At 39.1% G+C, this 19,966-nt stretch overlaps 1 protein-coding gene across 1 annotated transcript in view; it reads left to right on the top strand.

Moving 5' to 3' along the window:
• The window catches only part of scarf2 (scavenger receptor class F, member 2), a gene marked incomplete at its 5' end in the record, with an annotated part of 22,334 nt that extends 6,874 nt beyond the window's left edge, over window positions 1-15,460 (top strand). The window contains 7 exon segments of the mRNA XM_014011127.1: window positions 332-550; window positions 727-855; window positions 1,187-1,290; window positions 2,413-2,527; window positions 3,709-3,833; window positions 9,343-9,498; window positions 11,843-15,460. Coding sequence (XP_013866581.1) covers window positions 332-550; window positions 727-855; window positions 1,187-1,290; window positions 2,413-2,527; window positions 3,709-3,833; window positions 9,343-9,498; window positions 11,843-13,047 — 2,053 coding nt within the window. The 3' untranslated portion in view covers window positions 13,048-15,460.
• Between the last annotated feature and the right edge of the window lie 4,506 nt (window positions 15,461-19,966).

Consider the following 19,966-nt stretch of genomic DNA (forward strand, 5'->3'; position numbering starts at 1 on the left):
TTGTGATTATTTGACAGGAGTTTTACTTTTAAACTGTAAGTGTATTTAATTTAGTTATGTTAGTTATGATAGTTTAGTTAAGATATAAATACAACAAAAATTAAACCAAGATTTAGAATAATTATCATTTTGATCCATACATTGGTAATGTGTGACTGGGCCTCGTGCCACTTTATGTTCAACAAATTGGGGCCCGAGGTCAAAAAGGTTAAGAACCCCTGCTTTAAATGATCACCAGGTTGACATATGTTTTGGTCCCTAAAACGGGAGATGAGAGGAAGGTCATTTTGTGGACAATATGTATTAATTTTCCCTCCATGTGGCTTTTAAGGTGTGGGCACTGCAAAGGCCAGCAGCCCTGTAAGGTGACAGAGGGACGCTGTATCACCTGCGACAGAGGCTGGAACGGGACACGGTGCGACCAGCTTTGTTCCAAGGGCTTCTTTGGTGAAAACTGCCAGGAAGTTTGTCCCGCCTGCAAAGATGGTCACCACTGTGACCCCATTCATGGCAAATGTTCTCACTGTAACCCTGGCTGGATTGGGGACAGGTAAAACACTTTGGTTTGATCGGTGCTTTTTAAAAGCTTTATGGAACATTTGAAATGTTGTGGCAGAGTTGCAATAGTAGAGCCCCTAATAACTTGTGAACACTCACGTTTTCTTTCCATCTTGAAAATAACTTGAGTTTTGGCCTTAACTGCAGCCTTCTCTCTATATTTGGTAGGTGTGAGGTACGTTGTCCCAATGGCACGTATGGCGAGAACTGCGAGAACAACTGCAGCCACTGTTTTAACGGCATCTGTCATGTTGTCACCGGAGAGTGCCTTTGTGACCCAGGCTTTTATGGCCCCTAGTAAGTCATAAGACTTTTCATTCCAAAAAAGCATGTTTATGCCTTTGGCTGATTAACAGTATGTAATAAAAAAAAGTCTTGATAGCTCTCATATTACATTTGCCACACACCAATAAATCTTGGAAACCAAAGGATTTTGCTCACATTTTATGAAATTCAGTGCAGCCTGAGAACTCAACTCTTTTTTTTAAACAAACTCATCACAGACCACAAGGATGAAGACTTTTTAGACACATTTGTTTCCTTTCTTTGTTCCATTTCACACATGTGCCATGGTGCCACCTGCAAAACATTAAACACGTGTTGCCTTTGTCTCCCTTTCCTACTCAAGCTGCAACATGACCTGCCAGCCTGGCCAGTATGGAGTCAACTGCAACCAAACCTGCCCCTGCCATGACAAGAACTGTGATCCTGTGTCTGGTGCCTGCCATCTTCGTAAGAACCCCTTTGAAAAAAGAAATGTCGAACAAAAGCTTGTCCAAACAGCTGAAGGCCGGTGTTAATACGCTCTCAGGACTGCCGAGGAAATTATAGCTCTATATGTTGCAAAAACCAAAATAGATAATGTGTTTGTCAAGCATGACAGCAGTTGTCATTGTGTATTAATTGAATAACAGCTGGCTGTACAAATTAAGTAGCAACAAATACAACTATTCAGGTCAATGTGTCTTGGGAGACTTAGGGGCCCCCGATTTCCAGACCAAAACTGGTGTCCTTTTTATGGCTGTGTTTGTTGGCTCTATTCCTGTCCAGGCAGAGCAGAGGGAAATGAAGGAAGGAAGGAAGAAGAAATGAAAAGGGGGGCATAGAGAAATGGAAAGAAAAAGAAAAACTGAAATGTAGACAGAGACTAGAGGGAAGGAGGGGGTGACTCAGTGGTTTAACAGGAGGCTGTTGGAGACAGGAAGGAGCATATCAGCTAAGAGCACACGATGACAGCTGGGATGTTGGCCAGTAGACATAATAAATGGTAGCAGGTTGGTCAGTGATATCACAGGACCTTGTCACTCTTTCACCCCCCCACCCCAACTTTTTTTCCCAAAATGCCACACCCAGACCACTCAGCAATATTTATGACAGTTACCCCTAACCAAAACAAATTCTCCATGTTTTTAATTCTCATCCATCCTGGCAAGAACTACGTACTGTCCATGGTTATGCAACACAGTATTTTATTACATTTGGGGTGTATCCCACTTGGAAATGGGAGGAGTGTTAATAAATCAAGGACTTGTGATGGGCATTTGGTAAAAAGGGGCTGAGAGGAGGAAGCTTATTACAGGAAATCTGCAATAATAGAAAAAGTGGTTTTATGTCTTTTTGGAAAATTGATGTAACAAATCTGTCTATTTTTTATGAAAGGCATCGACATGAAACGGCTCGTTTTGACTTGATTCCCCACATTCTGTTCATCTGAATGCAGTTTTATTTGCAAGTCATAAAAATGTACTAATTGCTAGTTTTTAGAGTAAAGGCCAAAAGGAGAACTTTAAAAAAAAACTGGCATTCTCTGTGCGCATGTGGCACACCCAGTATTCGCTGCATTTTATCTTTCAGAGCCCAACCAGCGGATGGGTGTGATCGCAGCTGGTTCTTTGGTCTCCTTTTTACTGATTGTCCTTCTTACACTGCTGTGCTGCTGCTGCCTCTGTCAACTAAAAGACGGCCACAAGTGAGTGAAAATACACATTTATAGTTGTAACATTAGACTTTATTTGATAAAAATTTATTTAAACTGTAAAATAAAGACTGTAAAAATACTGTAGGCTGTTTAGTTTTGTAAATTTTTAAAAAGAGATTTTACCACGGACGGAGCCTTTTTATTTACACACAAAGCATTCTGGGTGAATGATGACGTGAATAGGTCCTCGGTGGGAGCGAGCTATATCCACCCTGAAGGTTAATCTTGGACAATATCTGACGATCGACTCTTTTAAATGAAACCAGAGAGCGTTGACAGAGAGGCGAAGGTAGAAATGACTCAGACTGTAACTGAAAATATGGATGGAGGACAACAGAGCTGCTTCATGGAAGAAGAACCTCAGCTTAGCCTGTTAGCCTTTGTGCTAGCACCAACTCTGTATTGCCTTATATGTATTAGCTCGACACTAGCCCGACAAACAAGCTAAACTGAGGTCCTCCATCCATATTTTCAGTTGAAGCTGAGTCATTTTTGCGTTCCCCTCTCTGTCATGTGGATGGAGGACCTCAGTGATGACAGGAGAATGTGTAGCGCTGAGCTAATACATATATATGGTGATAGCGTCGGGGCTAATGCTAAAGCTAACAGGCTAGGCTGAGGTTCTTCTTCCATGAAGCAGCTCTGTTGTCCTCCATCCATATTTTCAGTTCCAGGCTGAGTCATTTCTACCTTCTCCTCTCTGTCAACGCTCTCTGGTTTCATTTAAAAGAGTCGATCATCAGATATTGTCCATGATTAACCTTCAGGGTGGATATAGCTCGCTAGCAGCCTCGCACCAATGACCTATCCACATCATCATTGACCCAGAATGCTTTGCGTGTAAATAAAATGGCCCTGTCCGTGTAATGTATTTTTAAACTTTTAATTTAAAAATTATAAAGACTAAACAACCTACAATATTTTTACAGTCTTTATTTTAAAGTTAAAATAAATGTTTATCAAATAAAGTCAAATGTTACAACTAATCGTGGATCCCTTTAAAAAAAAAACATTGAATGAATAAATGGTTATAGTCTTAGCATTTGTTTTGCAAACTGTGTGGTTAGGATTCGAACAGAACGCGAGCCCACTTTTGTGGGCTCAGAAAGGAGGCAGACAGCCAGGTTTCAAATGATTCATTTTGGATTTCCATGCCATCATCCCCTTTTCAGCGCAAACCAAGACAACTCGACCAACAACAAAAAAGCCAAGCGGATTTTGTGCGGACGATTCAGCAGAATCAGCACCAAACTTCCCCGTATTCCACTGAGGCGACAGAAACTGCCCAAAGTAGTAGGTAAGCCCCGAAACGTCTCTCACGTCTCACCACATCACTGCCAGAAGCTGTATTTTACATTTTATGTGATATTGCAACGTCGAAGTTGAGTCATTTGTAGCTTTAGAAACATTGGAATGTTTCCAGCGTCGCACAAAGACAATGGAAGCAGTAAATGACAATGTGAACATTTTCCTTTGGTGCTGCAGTCGTCTGCTGTGTAGATGATGAATAGGGTTGAAAAGGGTATGGTGGCTGCCGGGCGAGGACAGGGTTTCATTTGAAAGGAATGCGCTGGTTTTAGACCCCCTTATTATTCTTGGCACTATCGAATGCCATGTGTTCATATTATTACAACCCTAAACGTTTCTTCTCGTTTTCTTTCCCTTTTTCCATCATTCTACTCCCGTCATTTTTTTTTTCTGCTCAGAAGGAGGTTGTGTTATTAAATGATGGCAAGTGGTTGTTGGGGGGCCCCATCTGGTGAGTGACGCTCTATCAAAGGCTGCACTGTTTGGGGAAACGCTGCCGCTCCATGCGGAGGTCTCGTGGCCCGTGTGACAGATCTGTCTGCAACCACAGTCTCTTTTTATTGGAGACAAAAAAATGATAGGCTGGTCTTTAAAACCCCCACTGCAACAGTTTGTTTATTTCATTTGCTCATAATTCAGTAATACGTTTAGAGACTTTCACAACTGAATGTTCTTTAAAAGATGGACTTTTACATTAGCAGATCTTCTTTAACCAAAATTATAACCGTAAACTGCTGATGAAATGCATATCAAAAAGAAGAATAGCCATTTATTTTCTTTTTTCTTACATTAAAGTATACTTATTGGAGGGAAGTTTTGATTTGCTAAATACAATACAGATTTGTCAAGAATTTTGTTGATTGTTCTGCTGACAAAAAAAGTTAAAAACTAAGCAACAAAACCATCAAACATTTATTTTAAATGCTTCTCAAAGACAAAGATTTATCAATTGCGTCACACAACCTCAAGCATCTTTACGCTAGAAAAATTTCAATCCTTTCTAACGTTTTAAAAGCCCAAAGATTTATTGACTATCCAGTGACATGGAGCCAACTAGCATTTTCTTTTTGCTTGAGCGCTGCAAAGAATAATGCGTGTGAACATTTACAAAAGAAGAACACTGCAATTTTTATTGTGGAAATGTTTTTGAGCTTTAGTACTTTGTTTCGTTTGATGACTCCAAGTGCTTTTGTCTGTTTTCAACCTGATTATTTGAGCTGGACTTTGCTGAAGTTACATGTGTTTGGACATTTCTTGGATATAGTTTTTAGTCTTGAAGAAAATACTAATGATTTGTTAGAGTGTTTACCAAAGACAAGGAAGGGAAATATGAGTTCAGTCTGCAAATAGAGCAAAATATGTATTTTCTTTGTTTTATGCAACCGGACTATTTGTCAAACCTAAATTTACCTCACTTCAAGTGGTCAGTCTGCTCCCGTCTTTCTCATTCAGAGTTTTGCACCTATGTTTTCTGCTGCTGCCCACAGAAGCGTGATCTGGCAGTAGCCAGAAACTAACTCTGTCAGGAGCTCGACAGTCCTGAACACATGCATTCCTGAGGGGCCCAATGGGGCTGGAAACAGGAAGTGGTCAAATTTACTTCAGCTCGTGTCAGAGCTGTGATTTATTCACACCAGGGTCAGTGTCAATAAATGTGGCAAAACAAAACTGAGGGATGAAAATGGGTCAGCAGGACGTAAAGCTTACTCCTGTTCATTCCAGAGACAAAACCGCCGTCATCTTTTCCCCACATGGCCGAACGAAGGCTGTTTGCTTGAAAGTTTACCATTCCGGTTTAAGTGTATTTACTCCACGCCCCACGTATTCATGGCTGTCCGGCATTCCTTGCATCCTCTGTGTCTAAATGCTTCCTTGTGAATCGGTGCTACGAGCAACACCATCTGTTTTTTCATCTTTATTTATCCAAGAAAAGCTGGCTCGAGTTTGCAAATGCTTTTTTTTCTCAGCAGCATTCAAAGCGAAGTTGTGCGCCATGTAATGAAGTGGAAGAAAACGTTCTCACGCTCTAAAGTCAAAACGTGACGGTATCCTTTTAGATCAGCACATTAAGTTTTAATAGTCTAATATTTTAATAGTGAGAACATAATAAGGATTTGTTCTTGATCTCCAGGCTGTGTTGGATGTCACTCAGTGTAATTAGTTATACACTCTGCATATAACATAGTTATTCCTGCACAACTGACGAATTTAACTAGTTTTTTAAGCTCGATCTGTTATCTGTAGGGGTTTTCCTGGTGCACTTTACCACTCAGGCTCTTGGCTCCTTCAGCCCCACAGAGCAACTGTGGTGTTGGCGCTTTGCAGCTGTGACCAGTCAATAATGCCCTGTTGTGTGCAGGCTTTCTCACAGGGAGGGATCACAGTGGCGTCGAGTCTGCAGCGCAATCTGCCCCGTTAAACCCACAGACTGGAGGAAGTAGCTCTCAAGGGCAGTTGTTCCTCCACACCGCATACATGTAATGTTTCAGAAAGACCCGTGTTTTGTTTTTTCTTTTACTTGCATGACTGATAATTTTGCGTAGGTTAGTTATTCCATAAAGTCTTTCTGCTTATCTGCTGCTGAGTGAAGCCCCCACACAGGCATAGAAACATAAACAGAGCACATGCTGTCATATTCATTAACGCAGGGGTGCCCAAACATTTTCCCTGAGAGGGCCAAAATGAAAATCAATCTGAGGGTGGTGGGCCAAATGCAATAATACAATACACAAAATGCAAATACTTCAAATAAAGTTGTATTTTTTATGATTAAGCTAGCAGCCAGTGCGGTTGCACACATTTTCTTGTTTGTTTGTTTGTTTTTTCAGCCCATGGACATGGATAAAATTCAATGTTTGTTCGGGCAGCAAAGGCTCATGGGACTTTTCATAATTTAAAATTTGAGTATACTGTATGTGGTCTTATAAGGTGTGCAAATCTAGATATGGACTTAAGTCTAATATAAATGTCTCGAAGTTACTTGTATTTTAAGTTTAATCTTCACATAATTCAAAGATAAATTGACCACCATGAGAAGACTATCTGACTACAGCTCCTTGTACCTATAGTTGGACCAATGTTTGAAAAGATTAAGTGCAAATGTAGTATTTCTACATACGACAGGAGAATACAATCTAGTAACCAGAATAACCGCTGGTGGGCCAAATCAAATGGCTTGGCTGGCCAAATTTGGCCCGCGGGCTCCACTTTGGGCACCTCGTTGAACGTCTTTTCAAATGAACTACTCTGTCCTCTTTTGTGTTTCCAGTCTATGCAAACACTTCAGAATCAAGTTTACAACTCATGCTTATAAATTCTTTTTTCTTTGATAGAATATAAATATTTAATACCGTTTACTGTATTTGTATCAGACAAGGCCTTTATTAAATTGTTTAGATTTGTACAGTTAAGTTAAAGGGATGGGACATTTTTTAAGTGGGGCTCTATAGAGCTCTAATCTGCAGTCAGTAACTTACCTGCAGTGGAAATCAAGCTGATCTCAGAGAAGTTCTCAGGAGTAAATTTAATCAAACAAGCCCCAGGCCATGTTCAGACCAGATTACAGCCATTTAAAGCAAACCACAAAAATGTCACAGTTGTTTCAAGCAGTTGCCATTATCCTGGCCAGCCATGCTTCACACATTTTACTCTGTGCACATATTTCACCTGGAATGTTACAGTAACAAACCACGAACCAACGTGGTCTTCAGTGTAAATAACCACATACGTTTATGGCCGTCTGATGCAAAATGGATGGTTGTGTAAAAGTTTATAAAACAGCATTTGAATAAAGCATTGTCGAATTTTTGAGGTTTGAGTTGTTTTAAATGCCAAAATTCCCCAGCGGGATAGACCTTAGTGTGACTAGCTGTTAGTTTGACTCTTTAAGAAAACTTTCTCTCTGATTCACCAAACTGACATCACTCTGATGACTTTCTATTGTAGGGAACAGGAGGCTAAAAATAAGTCCTCAGAACCCCACTCTGTACTATTCTTTTAATAAAGTTCTCCTGAGAAGTGGAATGAGGCTGGAAAGTCACCACTTGAATTGCACTTTTTTCATTGATCACAGTTTGTAGAAGTTGCATGCGTAGCAAATATCAGCTATAGATTGTAAAAAAATTTTTAAAAAACACAAAGTTATTTGTTTATGCCAAACAACAACTAACGAGCTAGAATTCTAGACTGGTTTGTACCACAGTCTTTCAGATCCTTCAAGATAGAGTTTATCTGAAGGTTAAACAAATGAAGGGAACTTTGTGTCATCGGGCATGTAAACAAGAGCGTCTAATGTGGTTGCTCGTGTCAAAGTTACTGGCTAGTGCAGCATTGATCTAAACTGCACTGTTCACACCAGATGGAAAGATAAACCCCAAGTATCCCCCAGAAACCACAGCTGTCCTGAGAATGAAGGGTCAGCAGAAAGCTCCAGTGTCAGATGGGGGCAGGGAGGGAAGAAAAGAGGAAGACGCTGAGAGAGGAAGAAAATTTGACCTACATATAGTAAAAGAAAATGGTTTCAAGAATGGCTCATGTAACTGGACACTAAAATGTTAGAAAAGACCAAAAAAAAAAAAGAAGGAATAATGCTCATAGTTCTATTTCAAATAGAATATTTTGTTTTCATTTGTTCAGTTTTTACAGACACAAGCTTTTCTCTTTGTTTTTTCTATTTGTTCTGCACCCACTTCAGATTTTGTCATCCATGAAATGGAGGTTATTAGGCGTTATCAGTCCCCTAGAATGGCTTCAGAATGTCCCGCCTGTGCCGGTTAGCAGGCTCCCCGTCCCATAGAATGGCTTCCGATTGTCAGCTGGTTAGTATGAGGCATAAAGCCACTATCTGGTTAACATGAGGCATAAAATATCTGGTTAATATGAGCCTTAAAGCCACGAAGGTTAACCTTAGAGCAGATGACCTGGTTAGCACTAACCTCCGACAATTGCACATTGTGGCCTCTCAATAGAGTAATGGGTACAGTATCAGACCAGAGAGCAGCAGACCAGGGTATGAGTCTGACACGGACACAAAAAATTTATTACAATATGTTTTGGTTATTTACACATTCATTGTCATTAATGTATTAACCCACTAGGGGGTACTGTCGGGACAGTCTGAAGCCTAGAAGGCACAGTAGGGACCCTCTGAAGCCATTGTGTGGGACTGATAATGCCTAATAACGTCCATTTCATGGACTGATAACATCAGAATCCCCTGAGTTCTGAGAAGTTATTACTTTCATTAAATTTCTTGGGTATGATCTTCTAATCATCAAAGTCATACTTGATATGATGTTTGAATTTCTTGAATTTCTTTCTGCTTGGAACAAAAAAAATTTTGTTGAAAATGTTTACTTTTTCCAGGAATTTTAACATTAAAACCAACTTTTTCAATAAGTCTACTCAAAGTCTGAGTAAAAACAGACTCTTGATTTTGTAGCATGCAGCAAAACCCTCTAAATTGCATTTTGGCTTCTGTGTTTGTTCTCTGTCTTTAGTAGCACACCACGACCCGGAGAACACCTTCAACTGCAGCTTCATCGAGCCCCCGTCTGTGGCGGAGCAGCCGTCCCCCTCCTCCTGGTCATCCCAGGAGTCCTTCTCTTCCTTTGAGAGCGGAGACGAGGGGCCAGTTTACTGTGTCCCACATGAAGGTTAGTCATCACACAAGTAAATAAACAGTTGGTTATCTGCAATGACCCACCTAAATTCTTCGTTTGTAATTGGCGTAGATGGCCTTACAACGCACGCACACACGATTTCTTTAAAACACACACGCAGTGTGTTTTAAAGAAGTCAAGTTCTGTTGTGAGACCGTGCAGTGACTCATGCTTTTCTGTAAATCACATTATGGAGATAGTTGACTTTTAATCATATGCCATCTAGGTCCAGATTTGACTTTGAGAACACGCCAACTTTAAACAGGAAATGGAACGGTCTACTCAGCATATGCCACAAATTCATGCAATGACCTAACTCCTACAAGATTGATGAAAAACACCCGTTCCACTTTCTATTTTAGACGTATGACATTATGAATCAGTCTTTAATAATGGGGAATTTTTTGAGTTTCTTTAAGTAATGGTGATATAAGAAAGCATGCCGTTACTTTGCAGCCGAAGTAGCCTGGTAAAAACCAGCCCATTGTTCTTAGCTTTGCTTACAGAGGGTCTGGAGTCTTGGCAATTGAGAAATGATTTTTTGCTGGAGGCGTGACCGCTGTTGAATTTTAAAATGATCGGATCTGATTTTATCAAATCGCTAAAGTTTGGCCGTGGCATACGTATGTAGTGCGCCAGCTTGACCGTGAAGGGCACTAAGCTAAGAAGCTAACCGGAAGTTGCGTGCTCTGTAAACAACCATCCCCTGCTGAGAGAAGAGAAGTACCGAGCTGAATGAGACAACTGTAAATGTGTGCTGCAGGCTTTGTGAGACAAATTTAATTTCATCTGGAAGCCTTATCAACATGAACTGGCTTCATTCACTTCCTCTGCTGCCATCGTTAAACCACAGGCAGACTAAAACAGAAAATTGTTGTTGTCTTTCACAACTCCTCCTTCTCTTCACTGATTGGCCCGGTTGAAATTCTGCTGGAGAAATCCTTATCTGTGGGAGAAAGCCCAGACGGAGCAGAGAAAGAAACTAGAACTGAGCAGAACTGTATAGGAAGGCAAGGGCCGGGCTACAGCCAAAACACAAACAGGAGACAAATTCAAATTTTAGACTTGAACATGTATTTGCAGAATATGTAGTCATACACAACTGTCACCATTGACCAAAACTCAGATGACTAAATAAAGGTCTGTTTTGGTCCAGCTGAAGGTTGTTTATTACTATATATTCTGCAAATAAATATTCAAGTCTAAAATCTAAATGTGTCTCCTGTTCATTTATATTGTAATACTTGGAAAAAAATATAGAAACAGTGGCTTCTGAATAGAAGACAAACATTATCAAAGTATTTTTCCAGTGTTGTATAAAGTACCACAAAGAGATACCTGAGTAAAAGTACAAGTATCTTACCAAAAAATTACTTTGGTAAAAGTTAGTCTCCTTTAGGAATATTACTTGAGTAAAAGTCTTAAGTATCTGATATTTTTTGTACTTAAGTATTAAAAGTAAAAGTATTGATTTAAAATGAGGAGTTAGATTTTCTGTAAGGTGACCTCCCCAAAAAAGTACAGAAATGACTATATTGTATTAAAATGATTAATTGATGTTAAATTTAGGATGCACTAGTCCAGCTGTTTCAGTTTATATACATATATCAAGGCTGCACAAACCTTTTCCCCAAAATGAAAATCTATCTGAGGGCTGCGGCCAAATACACTAATATAGTTCATGAAATACAAATACTTCTTAAGTACAGTCCTTTTATTTTAATGATTATGTCCTGCTGGAGAGTGACATGATTTGTTTGTGTACAAACTAATACGGAATCACAATTTTATATATTTATACTTTTCATTCAACCACAATTAAATTCACTCCATCTACGAGGCACAATTTATATGGATAGTATTTATTTTTACGATAACAAGCTGAATGAAAACAATCAGAATTGAAATTAAAGTAACGACTTTCTACTTCTTGTCTTTTTTTAATGTAAGGAGCAGAAAGTACAGATAACTGTGTGAAAATGTAAGAAGTAGAAGTAAAAAGTAGGCTGAAAAATAATTACCAAAGTAAAGTGCAGATACCCAAAAATCCTATTTAAGTACAGTAACAAGGTATTAGTACTTAGTTACTTTACAACTCTGTATTTTTCAATGTGTTTTATGGACATAGTTTTCTGCTTTACTCAAATGTAACTCAATTCAGAAAATAAAATGGCAAAGAAAGTAACGTTTAAGTTTAAGTATTATCTACTGAAGAAACAGTAACAGGCTACTATTGGCATTGGTTGTAATGTTCATAAATAATTATTGACTAAGTACTGCTTGACAATCGATTGAAATGATAGCATCCTTTTTTTGTTCTGCTGCCAATGATCAACAGAAACTGTGAGTGAGAGCAAAGAGAAGCAGACCCTCGGCCCTGCTGCAGAGGAAGGAGATGAACTCAACGAGGAGGATGCAGGGGAGTACACCTCTCTTAAAGACACAGGCATCAAACCGGAAAGCGGTGAGCAGTCTTTACTCAAGTCCTCCGACAGCGAGGCTTCTAACAGTGGCTCGGAGTCTGCAGCCCACTACGCCTGCATCTCCCGCCTCTCCAAACAATCCAAGGACGAAGATGGCAAAGGTCATGATGGCACCCCTACACCAGAAGCCAAGCGCAGTGGGAAACCACCTGCTTCACCTGGCAAGCCAAAACCACGCCCACCAGATCCGTCTACTAAGCCCAAAGTGTCATGGATACATGGAAATACAACAGGCCCTTCACAGCCGGAGCAACAAGCGGGGATTAAGGTACTTACAGTACCAAAAGAGAAAAAAAGAAGCTCCAGTGATGGCTCAGCCAAGAGTGAGGAGAGGCAGAAAATGAAGGAAAAGAGTCGAGACCAGCAGAAGGAGGACGAGGGCAAGGAGGCAAACGGCTCCCCCAGCAGACACAATCCCCTGCGAGGTAAAAGATCTGGGGATGAGCACAGCAGTCCAAATCACATGGTGCACATCAACGGTGTTGTTCAAAACGCCTTAAAGAAGATAAGTAACTTCCGCTGCTCCTCACCTGAAAAGAAGGCTACCGAAAACCCAAAGCAGACCCCCAAGGAGCCTCCAAAGAGCCCAAAGGTGATCCATCCTCATATGAACTCTGAAGCAGCCACTCTGCTCGCTGCTCAGCTCAAGGAAAAAACTCAAAGCATCAACAGGAACGAGGGAACAGGACTGACAAAAACCAACGGGTTCTCTTTACCCAAGGGCAACCAGGAGAAGCCCACTCCTCCACAGAAAGCCAAAAGGACCATCTCCAGTGGACTCAGCCAGAAGGGCTCTGCCAAGCCCCTGCTGCCCACTTCAAGCAGCCTCCAGAAGATGGTGGCACCCGTCAGCAACGACTTTCAGACCTCTGACGTCAAGAGCCCGGAGAAGCAGGACTTGAACGGCTCTAAGACGGGGGACCTGTTGGATTCTACACCAAAGAAGACGCCTATAAAAAAGCCACCAAGGAAAAAAGGCAAAGGGGGTTTACTGGATACCCCTGAAAGTAAACCCTCCCAGCCAAAGACAGCCATTATGCCACCCCAGGTTGTGAAGTAAGTGTTTTAAATAATAATAATTAAAAAAACGAACAAAGTTTGTGAAGATTTTTCCAAAAGACTGATTTTTTTAAGATGGTAGCAACCGCATAGTTTTTTAAAGAACAATGTGTGCTGTGACTGAAAGACAATTCAAGGTTAGAACATTTTTTAAAACCAAGGGTGTAATTGCATCATAGTGGGGAGGTGTATTATATTAACATTTATGCATCGTTGTATTAAACTTCAAGGAATGTGTTTTGTAACCAGTATGTATCGCTTTCACCTCACAACCTTTGACTATGACCAACACAACTGAGTAAATAGTGAGGCATAGGCATTTTACAAAGTACATTCATCTGTATGCAATCCTTATATACACTAATAAGCAATTTACAAAGCAAGTACGCAGTTTTTAAAAAATAGTATTTTCTATATATTCCTTCCACAGGTACAAACAACTAATGGTTGCTTTTATGATCACAAGCTATTCTTTTATTTGTTCTTTCTAACATAACATCAAAGACTGTTCTGGAAATAATCCTCACTCGCTCACTGCACATTAATATTTACTTTCTCAAGGATAAAATGTCTAACGTTTCTGTCAGATTGATAAGCTTTCATTATTATCAAAAATATTTACAATATCTTTCACTCCCAAAATCATTTACAATAATATTCTGGGATAAAATAATAATGCTATTTATAATAATAAAAATGCTCCAAACATTGATAAATAAAGCCACACAAGGCCTTCTCTTTAAAACGTACAAAGTATCTATCATTTGCACTAGTTCACACTCTTCTTACTCAGTTATATGTTTTGTTCAATTACAGAACTCTGGTTTTCTCCTTTTGCCAACACTATGTCACCACAATACAGCCTTTTTGCAAGTTTTCCAAGAGCTACACCAGATTTTTCCAATCAAAGGGCTATAACTAGGTACACAATCAGCTAACATGAAGTATTTTTAGTCTTTTTTTCTTTTCTTTTTTTAAATGGTGGCACACTGCCGGGTGGGTGTCAGTTCATTCAGTTTGGCTGAATTCTTGTTTCATAAAAAAAATGCTATTTTTTTTCTGTTGAAGACAATTAATCAATATTTTTTTCTTTTTTTTAATCTATAGCAAGGCACACATACTGCATTGGTGTATTTGTCAGAAATGTTTAATTTGTAGCCTGTGCTCATCTGTAAAGAGTTAGGCTGCAAGAAGTTGAACAAGAGCATTTCAGGTGCAAACCAGCTTTTTAAATCCACCCATGCACCAAATCACTAAGCTAAACTAAAAAAAAATGAAATAAAATAAATGACATCACCATATGCCATGCGTTTAATACCGTTTAATTCCTTTTTTTTCTTCAACTGGTGATAATCTGCAATTTTCCATAAATCCTTTTCTGTTATCAGTTGTTATTTTTAGCTGATCGTTTGCCAGAAGCACTCTGTCATGTGTTTCTGTGCTCCGTTTAGAAATTAGGTCAACTTTAAGTGATCTTGGTTTGACATGAATCTCAGCAGGATAACGTGTGGAAATGTTCGGCTCCTCAAGGATTGTCTAAAGCTAGCTGATTTATGCTAAAAGAAGGAAAAAATAGGGTTTAATTTTCTTGCTTTGGGTCAAAACTGAGATTAATGGTACGTTGTCTTGTGGAAAAAAAAGTGCCTGAACTGTAAATTAGTTAAAGGAAAAAGATAAGTTGCCAATGTTTTAAGTGCTTATTCTAAAATCAAAATAAAGTAGTGGGGTCAGTATGTACAACTGGAGTAATTAAGCTTGTCAAGGAGAAAAAACTATATAGTATGATTGATGGCTATGTTGAAAAGTGCCTTTCATAAGAGCTATAAACTTTGTGTAAATAAAGCAAAAAGTTTTGTTAACCTGCCATTGACGTGTTTTCAGCTCCAGAATGTCACATTTATGGAATGACTTTGTCATCAAGGTACAAAACATTTTTATAGCTATTTTTGTTTTGTTTTTTCACTTTTTTACTTGTATACATTGTGTACTTTTTCTTATCTTTGTAAGCTGTGCTTATATGACCTTTCAGGTTCTGTGTTTTTTTTTTGTCCCAGTGAAATTACTTTTTTATCGTTTCTGCTTATTTTTTGTTGTTTTTCCTGTGTTGCTTATTTTGGGCTCAGAAGCACGTCTGCAGTATGAGTACTTCCCTTCTGTAAAGTTTACATTGGCTTTGTAATTGTTCTCTGTTGATGTTATTGTTTGTGTAACACTTAACTGCATGACGCAGAGTGTAATTATATGGCATTATAGCTGCAGAGGACATCTGTAACCTTCTTGATCCTTTCATTTGTAATTGCCTCTGATAAAACCATACTAAAAGGATTGTACAAAACTACCGTAATACCACTTTTTGTTGCAAATACTTAAAACCATATTGTTCAATTATAAAGTTACACGTTTGTCTAACTGGCCACTGCCTGTTTAGTGCCTTTTTTCAAAAAATATGGGCCTGAAATTTACAAAACTATCACTAACTGTAAGGAAAATGTTTGTGTTTTGTGTATGTTCATGGTGAATTGATTGCCTATAATGTACAGCGGTTAGACAATGAAACTGAAACACCTGGTTTTAGACCATAACATCCCTTACAGACAGCTTCCTCTTGCATCCACAGTTAATCCTGTTGGATGTGGTTGGTCCTTCTTGGTGGTATGCTGACATGACCCTGGATACTGTGGCTCTTGATCCATCACAAAGACTTGCTGTCTTGGTCACAGATGCTCCAGCAAGACGTGCACCAACAATTTGTCCTCTTTTGAACTCTGGTATGTCACCCATAATGTTGTGTGCATTGCAATATTTTGAGCAAAACTGTGCTCTTACCCTGCTAATTGAACCTTCACTCTGCTCTTAATGGTGCAATGTGCAATTAATGAAGATTGGCCACCAGGCTGGTCCAATTTAGCCATGACCACACTAAAATGGCAGGTGTTTCAGTTTCTTTGTCTAACCCCTGTATTTTGTTTATAAATAAGACAAAAACACAAAAGCATAGTCATAATTTCATAATAATTCCACATCACGGCTCAAATACTCTAATTTGTTCCCTTAAATGGGGTCACGACCTCTTTCGGACTGTTTTTATGAGTCGGATTTCTCTGTCAACAAAACATAAAACCATACAGATTATTGCAGAACATAAATTTGTTGAAATCACTACAAAAGATTCCAACAATGCTGACTGATATTTGACCCTTTCAACTTGCTGTTCCGGACTCGGACAGCCGAGTCTCAGGGTTTGTAGTGGGAGCCCAGAGGCGTTCAGTCACAGCGGCTCTTCAAAGAGCCTGGAGGAAGGCAGGAGGTTGTTGATTGGCTCCTTCAGGATGAGAGACAACAGCTCTTTTCATGGGTGTGAAACAGTGGAAACTTTGTGCGACGAGCCGAGTCACGCGCTTCAAATGTGTCGTCTTTAGTGGGGGGATAGAGGAAGGGAAAACTGGATCAGTCAATGGATCATGAGGTAGTTATTTTAAAACATAGGTTGAAGTGACTTTGTTTTGGGTTTTACATGTACCTCCTAACTCTATGTGGATTTACATGAAGGCAAAATTGACTTGTCTTTGGTTCAGAAATTTATGATTCTTAAACTCCGAACAGTGATGGAGTTCTTGATATTGTAATTTCGGTACAATAAGTCTCCCCTTATAGATGGCTTGTAAATAGTTTATAGATAGGTTATTAACTCATCTATAACGACTTTATAAATCATTTAAAAGTGTTTATTATGCATTAATTAAGAATAAGAAAGAGACAAAACTGTCTGGTTTCTTGCTAAATAGTGAGCCAAATCTGTTCATGTACATATTTTAAAGTGTAATATTAAACATTTCACACTAGGTTAACTTGTAAGCACAATAATGTATTGAAAATGCATGTTTACAGTAGGTACACTGTTTATTAATGATTAATAAATGTGTATAAATGCCAATAAGGTTCCCTTTGATAGTTGTGTTTATGTATAACACAGTGCAAAATTATGTCTAAAATATGTGTTTCCAATACATTATTGTGTTTCCAAGGTAGGAACCTAGTGTGAAATGTTTAATGTTAATGTTAAATTAGATGTAATATGAATGTGAACAGATTCGGCTCACTATTTGACCAAAAACCGGATAGTTTTGTCTCTTTCTCATCCTTAATTAATGCATAATAAACACTTAATAATGATGTATAAAGTGTTTATAGATAAATTAATAACCTATCTATATAGTATTTATAAGCCATCTATAAGGGGAGCCTTATTGTAAAGCGGTACCGTAATTTCTCCTCCACTTGGGCTAAAGCTCAGGATATACTGCTGCCTGTTAGTGAGATTATGGGATGCCTGAAATGAATCCTGAACATTTGGATTGTAGTCTGGGAAAACAAATAACCCAATAAACGTTCAAGTTATTAGTTTTGACTTTCATAAAAGCTATCCTTGGTGTATTTTTTTGTGTTTGTTTTGTTTTTTTATTCCCACAAGCATTCTTAATAAGTGCCAAACTCAAGTATGAATCTTACCTGCCAAACAGAAAATTTATGCTGATTTGCAGAAACTGGCATGCTGACACAGCAAACCTCAAATGGCAAAGAACTGCTAATCAAGGGCGTAACTTTAGGTCTACCATAGGGGGGTTGTGCTATCTGCCTATTTCTTCATTTATTGAAAGGTTTAGGTTTTTTTTTTTTTTTCATTTTTACCAACAGTAACAAATATTTTACATTTTTATGATGTATTATATATCATACCTAAATTTCTCCATCTTCCAAGAGTATGTGTTGTATTCACCAGGTGCACTATAATTTGGATATAGGAAAAATTACACGATTCAACAAATACAGCCATTATGTGACAAGAGCAAAACCCTGCATGTAATTTTCAATAATTATGTTTAAACGTACATTTATGACATCATAGATTTTGAAATCAGGTCAAAGTTACCTAAAGACAACAAGAGAGTTGCAGCTGTGTAATTAACCAGTTAATTTCAACTGTGTTACAGCAGATGATGTCATTTTATTGGGGGGGGGGGGGAATATATATATATATATATATATATATGGGAGTGTTTGCTTCTATTAGCATCAAGTTTCCCATACAGTTCATACACCATCAAATAACGTGTGAATAGCTTTATTATTCTACACCTTCACTGCATTTACCTGGTCTTTACTCTGAGTTACATTCATTTCAACTCCCTTTATGGCTCGTCAGCAAAAGCTAGAAAATTAGACTAATTGGGGGAAGGGCACTTCCTGTTCTTACCCCAAGTTGTGTGTGTGTGTGTGTGTGTGTGTGTGTGTGTGTGTGTGTGTGTGTGTGTGTGTGTGTGTGTGTGTGTGTGTGTGTGTGACAACATCTTGAAGACAGATTTGTTCCCGGAATGAAGAGGAATGTTGACACAACTGCCTCCATCTGCTCATCCTCGGCTCGCAGACGGAGCAGATTCTCAGCTGAGCGGAGCAGCACATGTTCCTTAGCTTTTCATCCTTAACATGTTGTGGGAAAGCCAACGAGTGAAAATGTTCCTCACATGTCTCCATGTATGCAGAACAGTTCAGGACAACGTTTGTTGCAGTTTAGGAATTTGCATGGTTTTTTTTGACGAATGTTTGCTCCCGACTTGTATTATATACTGTATGGTTTCGAAATGCTTTCTCATCTTCCATCTGCAGTTGGCAAACAGAAAATATTTTTGGTCATTTGATCTAAGTGAGATGAAGGATTAGAGAGGAATAACTCTATGAGATAATGCATGTTTTAAACATAAAGTAAACCATGTAGGAAAACAGGGTTCAGTGACATCTGAACTGGCAGGCGCAAACATCAGCTGAATCTGGGGTGTCCTTAATGTGCCATGTCTGAAGAAACAGCAAGGCTTTAAAACTCAGGACGCATGAGTCAGCCAAAAGCCCTGGACTCACAAAACCTTTTTTTTCTCCCAGTCCCTACATTTCCATAGCAACAGGAACAGATTGGAACCACATCTGGTAGCCATTTCAGTCCCTGCAAGCAGAGGAAGAAAGAAATTTATGAGTGAGGGAGAAAAAGACAAATATTTTCTGCAATGCAAAGCAGAAAGAAAGTGGAGTCGTGTTACACTTGAAAGTGTGACCGTTCGAGTCGAGAGGACGCTCTCGGGAACCGTGCAGGTTTAAGGTGGTTGATTAGAGCTGTAGGAGAAACTTTAGTGGAGGAAGAGAGGTTGCTTCGAAAAAACAAAGAAATAACAACTGATTTAATGTTTTCTGCAACTCATACAAATCCGTGTTGATTGCAATGTTTGTCACCATATGCCTCGGCAAACCTCAGTGTAGATTTAAGGTTTTGCGAATGGAAACATTTTAATTAGACTTCCAACAAAAGTGTTCTGCTGTCTAATGTTTCTGCTGTGCCACACTTTCCTGAGATGCTGTCATTTCGTTGCATCAGTCATGGCCGAAGAAGAGTTTCAAACAAAACAAAGCAAAACAAAAAAAAAGTTTTCATCTCTCTCCCCTGCCGACGCTCTGTCTGCAAGAAACGCTGTCTAATTGCAGTCCTTCTTACACGATAAATGTTGTTTCTCAGCCGCGTGGAAATGCAGAAACTATGAAATGAGATTTACTGGAAATGGAGGTGGCGCTTTTCCCTGAGCCAAAACCACCGAGAACTGTGGTCAGCATGCAAACACAATGATGTGGGGGGAGCAGCGCCAGGATCAGTTGTGTGTTTCTAGGTTTCCAGTGGCAGACACACACCATGGCTTCTCAAACTGGCCTTATAAAACTACATCATGTTGGTAGCGAGTTAAGATAAGGCTGCTTCCTGCTGCACAAATTAAAGCAGCCACACAGCAAGCCGACGATGCGAGGAAGTTGAAGCCAGAGATCAAATTAGACAAATAATTTATCAGAATGATTAATTTATATATATACACACACATATATAT

The sequence above is a fragment of the Austrofundulus limnaeus genome, unplaced genomic scaffold, assembly GCF_001266775.1.
Source record: "Austrofundulus limnaeus strain Quisiro unplaced genomic scaffold, Austrofundulus_limnaeus-1.0 Scaffold77, whole genome shotgun sequence".
In the NCBI taxonomy this organism is placed as follows: domain Eukaryota; kingdom Metazoa; phylum Chordata; class Actinopteri; order Cyprinodontiformes; family Rivulidae; genus Austrofundulus; species Austrofundulus limnaeus.